The sequence below is a fragment of the Aulonocara stuartgranti genome, assembly GCF_965226115.1.
Source record: "Aulonocara stuartgranti genome assembly, chromosome: 16".
Taxonomy (NCBI): Eukaryota; Metazoa; Chordata; class Actinopteri; order Cichliformes; family Cichlidae; genus Aulonocara; species Aulonocara stuartgranti.
In genome coordinates, this window is record NC_138952.1 from 6,431,886 (window position 1) to 6,446,660 (window position 14,775).

At 41.5% G+C, this 14,775-nt stretch overlaps 1 protein-coding gene across 15 annotated transcripts in view; it reads right to left on the reverse strand.

The window, feature by feature from the left end:
- LOC309691066 (tensin-1-like) overlaps positions 1-14,775 on the reverse strand; it is a 243,244-nt gene that overhangs the window by 93,233 nt on the left and 135,236 nt on the right. Inside the window, exon 1 of one of the 15 annotated variants that reach the window (XM_082508583.1) lies at positions 7,182-7,806. The exons of the other annotated variants lie outside the window; for them this stretch is intronic. Within the exon in view, the coding sequence (XP_082364709.1) occupies positions 7,182-7,202 (21 nt within the window). The 5' untranslated portion in view covers positions 7,203-7,806. Of the gene's footprint in view, positions 1-7,181; positions 7,807-14,775 lie in introns of those variants that run through there. 15 annotated transcript variants of the gene reach the window in all.

Here is a 14,775-nt window from a genome sequence, read left to right on the forward strand (position 1 = left end):
ATTATGCCCCGTTTACTGATTACGAACACATGATGTGATTAAAATCAACAGAACATTTTTTTTATTCATATTTGCGTATTTTGGAGGGGAACTGTTATCTCAACATTAGATTGCATTTGCACGAGAAGCGTCGAGATCTTGGAAAGCAACAGGTTGATGTCAGGGGAGAAAACTGGACAAGCTGAGACGAGCCTGTGCAGTCAAACTGTGCACAGCTGTTATGTTATAACCTCAATGAAAAAGAAAAGGAAAGAAAAACCCCACAAAGGGAAGGATATCGTTCATTTAACTGCAGCACTAAGTCACCTGCACGCCTACACATTTAGCTGTTTTCTAATGACAGATGGATGGGTGAGTTTGGGTTTCACATTTAATCCCACCAAAGTATCTCCCTCCTTTATCTGCTTCTCCTTCAAGTCCCGTTTTTTTTTTTTTTTTAACAAAACTGATGTTCATCATGCACTCATCAGCAGTTAAACATCAGCTGTTAAACATAGGATTACGTAAGAATTTCTATTTGCTCCATTTTGCTTTGCGCACAATCACTCATTTCTGACATTCGATCAGTATGAAACAAAAAAATCTGCAGAGAAAACACAGATCCATTCAAAGAACTGGATAACTTGACTCAGCTGAGCATTAATCACTGCCGCACTGTGTTTCCAGCACAAATATTAATATCCTAAATAGAGCTATTAATAATACGCATAAGAAAGCAAACTCACCACCGCCATTAACAGGTCATGAACAAGTTGGGCAAAACTATCCTGGCCATTAAAATCTGATGTCTAGCAGTTACACTCCTATATACTTCCTGGCAAGCTTTAAAAACACTCCACAAAGCTGAGAAATTATATTTTATGTTTTATAAAAAAGATTAAAGGCATATTTGTACTCAGGCCCAGACAAGCCTTTCTCCCATCTTTTAGCTCTCCAGCCTTCAAGTGAGTCCAAGCAGCTTGGTGAAAAATCAGGAACCTGGCACTGATGTTTCCTGCCTTTCTGGTCAGTACTATAAGCCCCGCTCGACACCAATCAGTCATGAAAAGCAAACAACAATATGAAGGTTTCTGGTAAAAGCGAGGAAACAGGTCTGCTTTCTATAAACATTCCCCACAGAGACATGGAGGCTTGATAACAAAGAAGGAGAAAAAAGGAAAAGAAAACAACCTCCCGCCCTCCTCGTGGACTTCTGGCACACACACATGAACATACCTCGCATGGTGTTCACATGGATGCTCAGTCATGTGGACACTAAAATGCTTTCACATCTCACATTGATTTAACGGGATAATTTACCTTCTTACCCAGAGAATAAAGTGACAAAGTTTGCATTGTTTTTATGTTTTCCATATATATCATGTTAAAAAAAATTCAAAATGCAATGATGGGATAAGATGAATCTTTCAAACTGTTTTTGAACCAAACATTTGTGACATTTAGACTTTGCTCAAGTCTAAATGTCATAAACTTTATCCATCCATCCATTTTCTTAATTCCTTATCCAAACAGGCTCATGGTGCGCTTGGAGCCTATCCTAGCTGACACTGGATGAGAAGCAGGATACACACTTTGGACACACCTCAGAGAACACAAACTCCATACAGAAAGGCCCAATCCAACCCGCCGGGTTAAAAGTAGCTTTCTTGCTGGAAGGCAGGAGTGCTTACCACTACACCACCATGCTGGCCTCATCTAATCAGGAGCTGGTTCACCAAATCTGGAGGAAATCTTAAAAGAATCAGTGATGAAATAAGTGGCCACAGAGGTTCAAAGCTACGGCATCTTGTCGAAGGCTATTACGCGTCAAAGTCAAGAACTAAGTCCAAAGCAAACTTAGAAGACCTGGAAATCAAATCCTGAGACATGACCTCATCAGTCTTCTCTCATATCTACTGTGCAAACAATCTGAAAGATGTTTAAAAAAAAGTTTCAACTCAGTGGTGCAGGTTCAGCAATAATGAGATCAAAAACAAACCATCCTGATCGCAGTCAAGCTATGACATCAGAAAATCAAAATGTTTACATCTTATACAAACCCTCGGAAACTAGAAGAACTGAGTGAATACCTTCAGGGAAAGCATAACAAAGCAGAAACTGTGTTTTTTATTGACCTTTGGGCAAAACTGGCACGAATGGTGTACGAGGGGCATAAAGGCTTAAAAAGAGCCAAACCATCCCAACTAACGTGTGCATGTAAGGGCACCGGGATAACAAAAGGTAAATAAATCTTTCAAGACTCTACATGTGGCTCAGTTCCCCTGGAGGAGCCACGTTCAATAATCATCAAGCTGCTTTAAAGCCAAAACAAGTCAATGTTTGTGAGATGGTGCACTGCAAAGGTACATTGAGGACATTGATTGGATACCCCTGATACAAAGTATTACTGGTCTACTGATAAGGTTGCCATCCTGGAAAATGGGGAACGGTGTCATTTGGTAATCAAAAAAACCCTGAAGTTGCATGCCAAAATAAACCTCCCAAAAAGAGGCTGGGAAAATGAAACCCCCCTCCTTTCTCAATATGTTCCTTGACTATGAAACTACCAATGCTATTCAAGAAAGGGCCATTATACCAGGCCTCCAGCTTGATTGCATGGAGTCATTGAAAAGATTAGCTGTCATTAAATGTTCCACTTTTTGGGGGTATTATAAGGAGCCCCTCTATTTAAAGAGTAGTAATCTGTGAGGGTCCTCGGGAAGTCTAAAGACTGCTGGCTCCAGTTACCAGTCAAGAAACATGGAAAGAAAGAAGACTGCGGGCAAATTCTTGACAGCAAAACATAAAACGAGCCATTATACCCACTGAGGTTTTTAGCCAAAAATAAATTAATACAAATATTTTACAAACTGTACATGATGCACAAAAGGCCAGCTGGAGGAGCTGTATAACTATTTTACCTATCTGCAATGGAACAAGTCCAATTCATATTTTAATTTATTTCTTCTCTCAAGGTGGTGTCATCTTTTTTTTCTTGCGTTAAGCTACTGTGTAGAGTTGTGTTTAATCACTGTCAGAGATTTCCATAATGTGAGACCAGAAGATGAAGTGTTGTGAAGACGTTCAGTCCTGGAGAACAAAAACATCAGTGTGGAAGTCTACATTCCCATTTTGGACAAGTTTCTCCAATAAAAAGATACCAGAAGCCCCAAACCTACCAGTAAGTCACAACCAGCTGACAACCTTGGAAGCTGAAAACCAAAGAAGATATAGGAGTACCAAAAACTGCAGGCCTTCAGTGTGTTTGAGGCTGGCTCCAAGAAACTGCTCAATTCCCATAAACTCCCATATTAACATGCAAAATTCTACAGCAGAAAAAAAGCACGTTTGCAGCCAGCCGGGCCTCACTTCCGCTACCCGAGCGTGTTTGTGGTGTTGGTGCTTTTTGGAATTGTTGTCAAATAATGCAGAGTAAAACCCATCAAAGCGACTGTACTCCAGCTTTGTTTTGCAATGTTATAAGAAGAAAGCCATAATTAGCAGGTATGTATCTGTATCTATGGGATGAACTCGTACAGGTTATGAATGTTCATGGCCGTGTTGAATTATTTCAACACATCACCCAATGATAATGCACAACTTAAATACCTCAAAAGAAAGCTTGAAAACAGTGTGTGTTCATCTAAGCTGGTGGGCTGATGGTCCCGAGTTGTTCGAGCATCCTAAGCAGTAAATTTTGAAGGGGGTTCGCTGTTCATTTTAACTGCAACATTAGTCTCCGGATATGCTCTTTGAAACGCTCTTAAAACACCTTCCTGTGGGCCTATGACAGCAGTTTCTCATATATGCCAGATGACCTGCTAAGCAACGACAATAAGTGAAACATTATATGACGCCCTTGATAAATGTGAAGCTTTTACTTGCTCTTAGTTGAAGCTATTAATTATACTAAAAGCCCAACAATAAGGCATGATGCCTTGGCATGGCTATGGATTATTTATGTTGCTAATGTATTGCAGGTTTGCAGTATGTGCCAACATTGAGCCCCGAGGACCCAGGGAATAAATATATTGCTGTGTGCACACATTACAGTTCAGCACAGCATTTTGTGAACATAAGTGAGAGTGCATTAGTTCAATTATAATACAGTAGATGTATTATGCAATGTATCGATTCAGCCTATGCTGGATATGCAAACTTTGTACTGTACTTGAGTGTAACATTGAGCAAAATCAAAAGTGTCTCCTGGCTTACATTACAATGCACCTTTGTGCCCTTGAATAAAGGGCTAAAGCCAAGTTCTCTCACTCTTCTAGAGTTGTGCACAGTCACAATGTGAGTCCGTGAGAAAATAGTAAACACAAGAAACTAAATGGTTTGTTACAATACACGGTAATGTCGTAGCTGAGGCAGTGTCTGCAAGAACTGAGACATACACACAGAAGAAGAAAGATTACATCAGCTGAAGAGCATGAGAATTCACACTGGTGGTTTTTTATGGTTCATGAAGCACTGCCTTATCCCTAATCCTAGAAACACACACACACACACACATACACAGTAAGTGAACAAACACACCTTCACAAACTGGCCAGCCCTTCCTCTGTCCCGATCTTATGGCTGAATGTGTGGTTGAGTATGTAACTGTGGTTAGAGTTGCCTGTAAGAGTGGGTTGAGGGAGGCTTTGGCAGACTGGCAGACAGTAATGATGAAAAATGCCTCTTCTGAAATCCAGTCCGGCACAGGCTTCAAGCCAGTGGATGTTCGCCATTCCCACAAAGCCAGGCGTCACGGGTAATGCCGCTCTTCAGGCAAGACAATGCCGTGTTACACATACGCCAGCCAAGGAATGTGTGGGTTACACATCCTACAAGTTATTACCAATTGTGATGTCAGAAACCGCTCATTCCAGCAAATCATTTGTAATCAGTATTTTATTTTGCCCGTAGTATTGGTTTAAAGGTCTGTGCAACACAGGAATCTGCATTCCCTTTAATCTCTTGAGTAATTTAAATTCTTTTTAGCTTCTTTAATTGTTTTGGTTTCCCCTTTCTTCTGCTTTTAGAAGAAGACTATCCGGTGACTATGAAAAATTAGCAGCTAAAATGAAAGAAGCTGCCCTCAGGAGTTGGTCAGTTGGACAGACAAATGCTAATATCGTCCCATTTCTCATCTCCAATCACTTTACAACAGTGTTATGCATGCAACCTATTGTTTTTCCTTAGATTAGCTGATCACATAATGCTGCTTTTAAATGGAATTGCTTCTGAAAATTCAACAGGCTTTTAGATTTAGTTACTGTTTCTTGTTTATTCTTTCCATTCCAAATGGTTACCACTCCAAGACCTCTTTCACAATGTTGCTTAAATATATATTAAGACATCACTTATTATAGTTTGCTTATATGGTGAGTTTTCATAAATGAGTCCCCAAAACTACAAGTGCTGAAAGACTTCTGGGTCTCTGTGGTTATAATGAAGCTGAAATGTACAATGAAAATTAAAGATGTTGGGTGGTGGAAAGTGCTCTCATACACATTGGTCCAAAATGTCACAGAGGTGGTCAACTTGGTTAAACCAGTCCTACTGTGGATGGAAGCACTGCAATCCTGGACGATACAGCTCACATCAGGACAGAAATGTTTCCTCAGAGCATAAAGGTGATTACTCTCAACAACTTTGGACTGATTTACAGTCACATCTCCCTGTACTGGAAACCATGCTGACAAAATGTACCCCACTGTATAACATCTGGAAGTGACTGTGCACAAACACCATGTGTAAAAGCTGGGGGTGCACAGGGGTCAAATTTAGACATTTTTGTGGACACATAACTTTTCCATCAGTGCATAGCTGGTGCTCAATTTCACACATTTCCACCATCTTTTTAAAAAAATGTTGTAAGGCTAGCACTGGCACTACAAAAGTGCCAGACCCAAAGTTGGAACCTCTGATGTCAGTGGTTAAAGGAAGGGTTACCATAATGAATTCACCAGTGACTGGCAGATGGTGCCCACATATTGAGTCCAAAATGAAATCCTACTGAAATTACCCCAATATCTGCTAATAACACCATTGGTTCTCAAATCTGTCAAAACGAGGGCCAGTTTTTAAAACGCACAAAAGCTAGAGGGGGCAGTCATCAACACCAGCTCCATGCTGAAAGATAAGTATTACTGGACTCGTTCAGCTGTCTCTAGCATACATTACCAGCAGCAGCAATACATTACATTATAGCCTAGTATTGTGTTCCAACAGCTCCAACTACACTACAAAATGTATTTATGGAAACCTACTGTCTTCTAACTATGTGAAGACAATTTAACCTCTTACTCACATTATATCCTGCTGAAAGAGCCAGAATCTGTTAAAAATCCAAACACCCACTCAGTGAGGGTGGATGGGACAGAGAAAAATCACAGCTGTCAGTGACCAGCGTGACCTTGCAAATCTGTTTAAGAATACGCTCTGTGTTTTCACATTACGTCTTTATTCTTCTCCCCAGTTTGAAGCAAACTGGAGGCAACTGTAACTCCCGCTATACGTGCCAAAAATTCCCCAAGTGCTGTTGGGTTTTCTCACGCCTGGGGCGATTATATCTGTGAAACAACTTTTGCAAGGTCTTATTGTGAAACAACTGCAGCAGTCGACACAAACACACACACACACACACACACACTTTATACAGAGCACCACTGAAAGCGTGACAGCAAACACATTTTCATTCTCACTCTTGGTAAGTGGAAGAGAAGAGAAGAGGCCACCATCTTTCCAGCTATGACCATGGGCCACCAACCACAAACATGGTTAGCCAAGGAGACCACACACATACACAAGCACTACAGAAGCAAGCAGTGCTTTACATTACCTGACATAAACACATTTAAATACTACACTGATACAACATGAGTTTGTGTATATTACATGCTCGTTAATATAAAATCCTGCAATCCACACCAGAAGCAGCTCGATGCACTCTGCTGTGGAAACACGCAATATGTGTCTGAATTCACTCTTTATCACTGTTCACCTACTGAAGACAGCACTGCTCCAGTGCAGCATAACGCACATGAGTATCACACCTATGTCAGGTCACACACATCCTGCGATAACTTTGTTTCTCTGTAACAGTGAAGCAAATCCACAATGCAGAAAACTGACACACACACACGAAAAGCCAGGAGCTCGATCATCAGACAGACAGCAGTACTTTACCCTCCTTTCCCAACCACGCTTCTTACCTGAAACACTGCGGTGGCCATCCTGTCTCAGAGTGAGTGTCTTTTTTTTGTGTGTCGTTCTCTCTCTCTCTTTCACTCTTTGGTTTTCTCTGTCTGGTTTTAGTGCTGCATCGTCATTTGGCTTTTCTTCCTCTGCCCCCCCACCGTGTGCAGCAGAGAGGTTTTTCCTCTGTGCTCCGACCAGATGGCTAAAAGCTAAATCCACTCACTGTTACCTTGGTGCAGCGCAGGACTGGAGGAGTGTGTGTGTGAGTGTGTGTGTCAGAGAGCAAGAACGAGAGAGCGAGAGAGAGAGTTTGTGTGTGTGTGTGTGTCAGAGAGCGAGAACGAGAGAGCGAGAGAGAGTTTGTGTGTGTGTGTGTGTGTTTGTTTCAGGCTTCAGGCTAATAGGTCTGGTTAGCCTCACCCTCACTCACTCCTCCTCCAAGAAAATGAGCATAAAGATGTCTAAAGAGTCTTAATGTGAGCGCGCGAGTGGGGCGAAGTGCAGCCAAAGGCAAATCTTAACATCCCACAACTGGAGACGGCGCAGTGCAGCACTCGGCGCTGAATAAGCAGGCAAAGTCTGGCTACGGGCTACAGCTATTTCCCCTCTCTTTCACTCCCTGGGTTTATTTTCTCCTCCCTCTTGTTCAGACCATTTTCACCCTCCTCCCAAACGGGGAGACACATGAGTAACGAGAAAGGAGGAGAAAAATACTCAAGTCAAATTTCCCAGGGAGATCGGGAGGGAAGAAGGGGACGTGAGATCGGGGGGAACAAAAGCACGCCTCTTTCCTTTCACCGTCTTTTTCTCACTTTCTCACACACACTCCTTCATCACGAGCTCATTCTTCATTCTCTCCTTGTTATCAGCTTCTCAAGTTACAGGTTAAATATGAGTCGTCGGCAGACCTCCACCCGCCTTTTCTGCCCCCCCTTCCCCCCCTTCCCCACAAGCTCTCTCCTACACACTCACTCTACGGCTGCCCACGAGAGGGAAAGTACCATGAATGAATCCATTGACTTCAAGGCAAAGTCAGACAGTGTAAACAGCAGCAAGGAGCTACATGCTGACCAGTCACCAGCTCACAACGCCATGAAATTCTATGGCTTTGATTCCAAGAGTTAAACCTTGTCCCTACATGCTATTATAAAGATTTAGAACATCACTCTAGAGTGAAAGTAGTCAGAAGATTGCTTTCACTGACTATCAGCCTTTCACATTTTAAATATCTTTCCTTTAAATATATCACCTTGGCTTTGAAAACTACGAGTTTTAAGCTGGCAAAAAAGTAGAATCAAGTAACTTAAATAGCAATAACCTGGAGAAAGATCAAAAGCTCTTGACCCCTTAAGTTGGGTGATCTAGTGGGTCCTGTTAGGTCCACAAATCAGCTGTTCCGAGTGATCACCTTCTTCCAGTGATGAAATGTGTCTATTATGGCAGGAGAGGTTTGTTCCAATACACAGAGTAGAAGTGCTTACAGAAAAGGTCTAAGAATAATAAGAATATGGGAGTCATTCGCTGTGGCCTTCACAGTCACCAGAGCTCATCCTAGACTGATGCATCAGACACCACCAGTAAAACCAACACGTCGTCTTCCAGCCCCGTCTAATGTGAAAAATATGAAATAGTCACTTGTTAACGGGGATGAATCGTCACTTTTTACCTGACAGAAAACTGAGCTTTGAAAGATGAGGCAACCACTGTATTTTAAACTAACCTAACAGATTAGTTGTTCATTTCTAACCCCAAATTCAATTAGTTATGCATTAAAAAATAATACAGGGTGATGGGGATGCTTGAGCGTATCCCAGCTGTCACAGGATGAGGGCTGGGGGATACTCCCTGGACATGTCACCAGTATAAAGTGGTGAAGAGAATGGATATGAACAAAATTACTGAGTGAAAATTTGACTTTTTTTTTTAAATTGAATCTAGTCTTAACTTATCATTAATGTCAGTTTAATGGCCAACAGGTGATAACCTGGTTGGTGCGATTCAGCCACTGCATGAAAGCTTTGGGGGAAGTGTGTTTGTATGCAGTACTATAGATTTTGTTAGCAGCTGTCAACCGATTGGCACATTTGGGCCACATCAGACTCAACAACTATCCAGTAAATGACATTAAACTGGATGGCTTTAATCTCACCTCAAGTCATCCAAGCAGCCTAGGTTATAGCACTACTCGCAGCCTTACAGTAAGCGTGCCGTTTTAATGTGCTCCCACAACGTCGCTGGCTATTATTCAGTAGCAGACAAAGAGGCTTTACTGAAGAATGCATGGTACAAATTTGTAGCACATTAAGGATTATGTCTCAACATGGAAAGAATGGCCACCGTCTTTGATGCTGCTTGGAGGTAATTACATGGAAGGCGGCTCTGAAGAGCAACACCTCTAGCTTGAAGTCGTGCTCACCAGATGTCAGCTCTGTAAGCGTTATTTAATTCACTATTAATGACAAGGCCCAGGAAGGAAGGGAGTGCTGCCAAAGAGCAGACATGTGGTTCACGGCAACAAAACAACATGCTTGTTTATGTGAGATAGTCACCTTCAGCGGAGGGACACGGTTTTAAACTGTGGGGAGCGGGAATTCCCTGTTCCTAGTGTCTGCGTTTGCCTGTGCGGCTCTGAGTCGAGCTTTGTGTTTCGCCGCTCACCACAATGCAGTGGTGCAGACCACCAGTTTCATCCGTGTATGTCGGGAAGTGCAAAGCGTGGGGAAGTTATCTGTCTGTGTTTGAGGCTGATATGTTTCTCTTAGTCTGGGCTATTTCCTGCGTCCTGGCTTTTATTACCTTCATAATCCTGTGGCTGCTGTCTGTAATCACACCGGCACTGCCAGAAACAACTATCGCACAGCCACGCCAATTCTTTTTTTTTTTTTTTACTCTTACTGCTCATTTTTGTAGGAACTGAAATCTCTGAGTCTCTTTTTAACTCATTTTAATAGGACACAACATTAACAGGAGGGTCTGGGAATCCACCACAGGAACAAAATCCTTACATTTCTATTGAATTTTCTACATTTTCTGCATTACTTTTTGATGGCACCATCTTTTTTTCCCCATATAAAGAAAAGCACAATAATCAGACTTACTTTCAACTAATTTACTTTTATCGCCCAGTATTTTCCCTGCTAAATCCACGCACATGTAGGCAAGATTTCCAAAATGTGTGAGTCACAGCGTAACAATGTGTTATCTGTTTATAAAGCACTTAATAAAGCCATGGGCTTAATAGCTCAGATATATTAAAGCTCATGTGCAAAACTTTCTGCATGTTTAAACGTGGAATCGTGTGCATCTCAGTGATGTTTTTCAGACTGATCAAAAACAGTTACATTAGCTTAAGCAAACAACACTCAGCTTGGCTTTCAGTCAGACGACCTCCTTCATCATGTTCCTTCTGGCTTCTTCAACCTGCTGTGCAGCAGCTCAGAGATCAGAACACAATGTGTCTTGCATGTTCTACAAAAACTCATAACTTACATTAACCAGGCAGTTCATTAGTTACCTCTTGATAGGACTGAGTTGGATGCCCTTTTGGAGACATCCTTAGAACTCTCTTAATTCTTGATAGCATTGATTCAACAGTGTATGTCTGCAGCACATGCTCGATGAGAATCTTTACTTCACCACATCCTAAAAGTGGTCCACTGGACTGAGATCTGGTGATTGTGGAGAAAACTCATTGCCATGTTCAAACCAATCTGAGCTTTGTGACATGATGCCGTGTCCTGCTGGGAGCTGTGAAGATGTGTACGCTGCAGTCATAAAGGCATGGTCATGGTCATCGGCAACACTCAGGGAGGTTGTGCTATTTAAATGATGGTCATTTGGTACTAAGAGGTCCAAAGTGTGCAAAAAAACATATTTCCCACAGCATTATACCACCCAAATCAGCCTCAACTGCTTTTATGTTCTTTACACCTAATTTGAATGTTGCAGCAAAAATTGAGACATTTTTACAATCGGCTATTGTCCAATTTTGGTGAGCCCGTGTGAACTGTAGCCTCAGTTTTTCTGTCAGGCTTGGCAGCCGGTTTAACAAGTGGTTATTTGAGTTACTGTAGTCTTGAAGAAGTCTGGCCATTGTCCACTAACCTCTGATATAGACATTTTTTCCCAGAGATCTGCCGCTCACTGGATATTTTGCCTTTACAAACCATTCTCGGTAAATCCGAGACAAGGTAGATGGTGCAGCCAACAGTAAAGGTCTTTCCACGCTCACAAAGGCACTTAAATTCCTTTTCTTCCCCATTCTGATGCTCAGTTTGAACTTTAGGAGGCTGTCTTGATCCTGTCCACATGTCTAAAAGCATCGACTTGCTGCCAAGTGACTGACTACATATTTGTGTTAAAACGCAAATAAACAGGTGTTCCTAATGAAGTGGCTGTGAGTGTCTATGCGAGAGGGGGTAAAAAAAAAAAAAAAGATTGCTACATCAGTTTCACTAAGTAGGCCCTTTGCTCCTTTAATGTTTATTATTGGGAGGGAACAAATTCTTCTGTACACGAATGATTGTGAAAGAATGAATGCACCAATCACTTTTTCACCATATGTGGTCCTCACACCGACTGATAAGCAAAGGAGCAACAATAGGGGGGAATCAGTGCCTTCATCAGTGAATGATGGGGGAAGAAAAAGAGGAGGATAGAGAAAGAAAAACGTAGAAAAGAAAAAACAAAATAGTACACAGTAGGGCTACAGAGAGGAACACAGAGCGGGAGAGAACACTCTGGGTGAGGTCCAGTTTCATGAGTCTGACTCAGGCTTTCCCAAGCAACGTCAGGGGCGAGCGTCAGGCTCTCGGTCCCCCAGCGCTCGGTGGAACGCTTCGGAAACGCCCTCGCAGCTTACGGACCAGATTTAACATGGATTTTTCTACTGGATGGTCATGATTAGGCAGCAGGAGCTGACATGGGATGGAAAAGCTGTTGCCTTGAACCAAAGGACAGGCTGCAGATGTAAGGGTGGGGAACTTGAACAGAACAAAGTCTCCAAACTCCTTGAGCACGTAATAAAGAAGGCTCCTCTGAAAAAAACCCTCAACACTCACAGCTGTTGTAGCACTCAGAGACGATTAGAAACTCCGGGAGAGATGGTGCATGCTCAGCAGTTCTTCCTCTGTACAAGAAGGGCAATGAAATGAAAGTGTGGAATTTTTTTTCTAATTGATCTTAAGCACATTCATCCTTCTCACTCACTTCTTCCATCCACGTCTCCTTCGTGCACTTGGCACGTTGTTGACATTCTTTCCCACAGCTCTTGATTACTCCATCATGCTAAAGCTGGGCGTTCCTGTTTGTTTTCTCTGCTGTATCTATGCACATGTCGCTAACATGCACTTACTAAATACATGGCCGTAAGCCCATGGTCCTTGTGTAAGCCGTTAGTTTATGCACATGAACAAGGAGAAATGACTGATGATTGTGACTGTAGGTCCATTTTTATTTCTTTTGTTTGACAGTCAAAGTTAAAGTCGCATATTTATTTTTTTTTCATCTTACTATAATGACTGCAGCGTACGTTTGTAGGTCTTCCTACATGTGTTTATCTATCTGGATGAAACTTACTGTATAAAAAATACTGTATAAAGGATCGTCTATATAGCTTAGCTGACTTGGCTGAGTCATTGACTAGTATGTTGGCCGTTGTTTTGGGGTCTTTTAACACATCACTCACTAGTTTTCCTTTTAGAGTCTTTAAAATTTTATTTTCCCACCTGCAAGGCTTGTCTGTACTGTGCAACTTTGTATATCCATCTCCTGGTTCGAGAGCATCAAACATTATTTTTCTCAAGTCTAAACTGATTAATTTCGTTCTTGGCATGATGCTTTTTCATGTGACAGCCCAAACCCTCTCTGAAGTTTTTATACTGTGTGCAAATTAGAAGATAATCCTTGGTTTTAACTCAATTTTATAAGCCTTGAGCATTACAAAGTTAAATCACATCACTGCACATCAGTGGTTTGTGCTATTATTCGATAATAAAGTCCATTTTCAGGGGGCTAATTATATTAACCCTGATAGTTTTATGTCTGAAATAATTCTGTTATTATGTGCAAACAAAAATTATTTATGCTTTCTAAAGAAAACAATTTTAGAAATGCTATGTCAGAAAAGCACTTGGGAAAATAATGACAAAGCCTTTAAATTTCACGGAGGCTCTAATAATTCTGTCCACATCTGTAGCACACAGCAGGAGGTAGCACATGTAGCAAGGACGACACTCACTTTGCATAAAATTTCAGACAATTGCCTTAAATATTTTCACGTGGGAGCAATCAGAAACTGCATACTTGCTAAAGTTCAACATGTCTTGACAAATACTGAATTGTAGTAAAAATGTTTACTTAGTCGATTATTTTCATCCTCATGATATAAAATTAAGTCAAAATCGCAATGAAATTAAACCCAGAAAACATCGCTCCTTATACAAAAATGCACTCAAATTAGAAGCCATATGATTTATCCCATGATTGAGCTGTTGTTGTGTTCCTGCAAACGTTTGCGGTCATAAGGAGGAGAACAGAGTAGCGAGCATGTGTTCTGTCCTGTGACTGCTAATTCAATTAGCCTCAGAGCTGCTGGCTGGCTCTGCATTTGATCAGACGAGGAGCTGTTGTTTTCTTTTTGTTGTTTTTTTTTTTAAGTAGGTGCAGATACCATGACCAATACAGGAATATTTTAGTCATGAGCCATTGTGTGTTTGCTCTAACTGGTTGGCGCGCTAAGTGTGTAACAATTATACAACTCTGACACGGCCTCTTCCGTTTGTTTTCTTAACAGAGGGTCAGCCCCTCTCCTACTTTAACTTCCATTTCTCACTCTCTGCACGGCCAACACAACATGCAAAATGAAGGAAGCTGTTAATGTTGTCAAAGGGGTTCAACGCAATGCTTTGAAACCTCCCCAAACTTGGACTTATGTAATGTCTTACAGCAAAAGCACAATATGTATTTTTTCCCCTTTCTTTGAATGCCTTGTTTATCCATTAGAACGAAAGCAATGCAGAACTAAGAGCATAAAGGCCTTTTCTACATCGAGGGGGTTGAGCGCCATAAGTAATATACATTTCCTGATGATGACTCAATTTATTTAAATGATCAAAGAACCTGTTATATTATGTGTCTTAATAACAGAAACATGAATTTATAAGAGAAATTAAAGGTGAAACCGCTACAGAGACTGTGTTACAGTCTTTGAATATGAAAAACCTTTGCTGGGGCTCAGTTGTGGTGACACATCACAGTTTCTGCCTGTGTGATAAATCAGCACTGTGGCAATGTGTGGTATCTACAGGAAGTTACTGGAACAGTAGTCAAGGTTAATCAAGCCAAATGATCCTGACAGCTGCTGCGACTGCTGAAGCAAGCGCTACACGAGAGAGGATGAGGCTCGAGGGCAAGAGGGAAAAAATGCAAACTAAATAAAGGCTTGTGTGTCGATAGAGACTGGCTGCAAAGACACATGGGAGCAGTGGGTCATTCTGGGATGAATCTTCTTCTTTCTGTCTTCTGGCACAGTGTAGAATAATCTCCAAAGTTTAAATCATGGATACACTGGGCTGGGGAAACAAAATGAATCAGTGACTTTAAATGAAT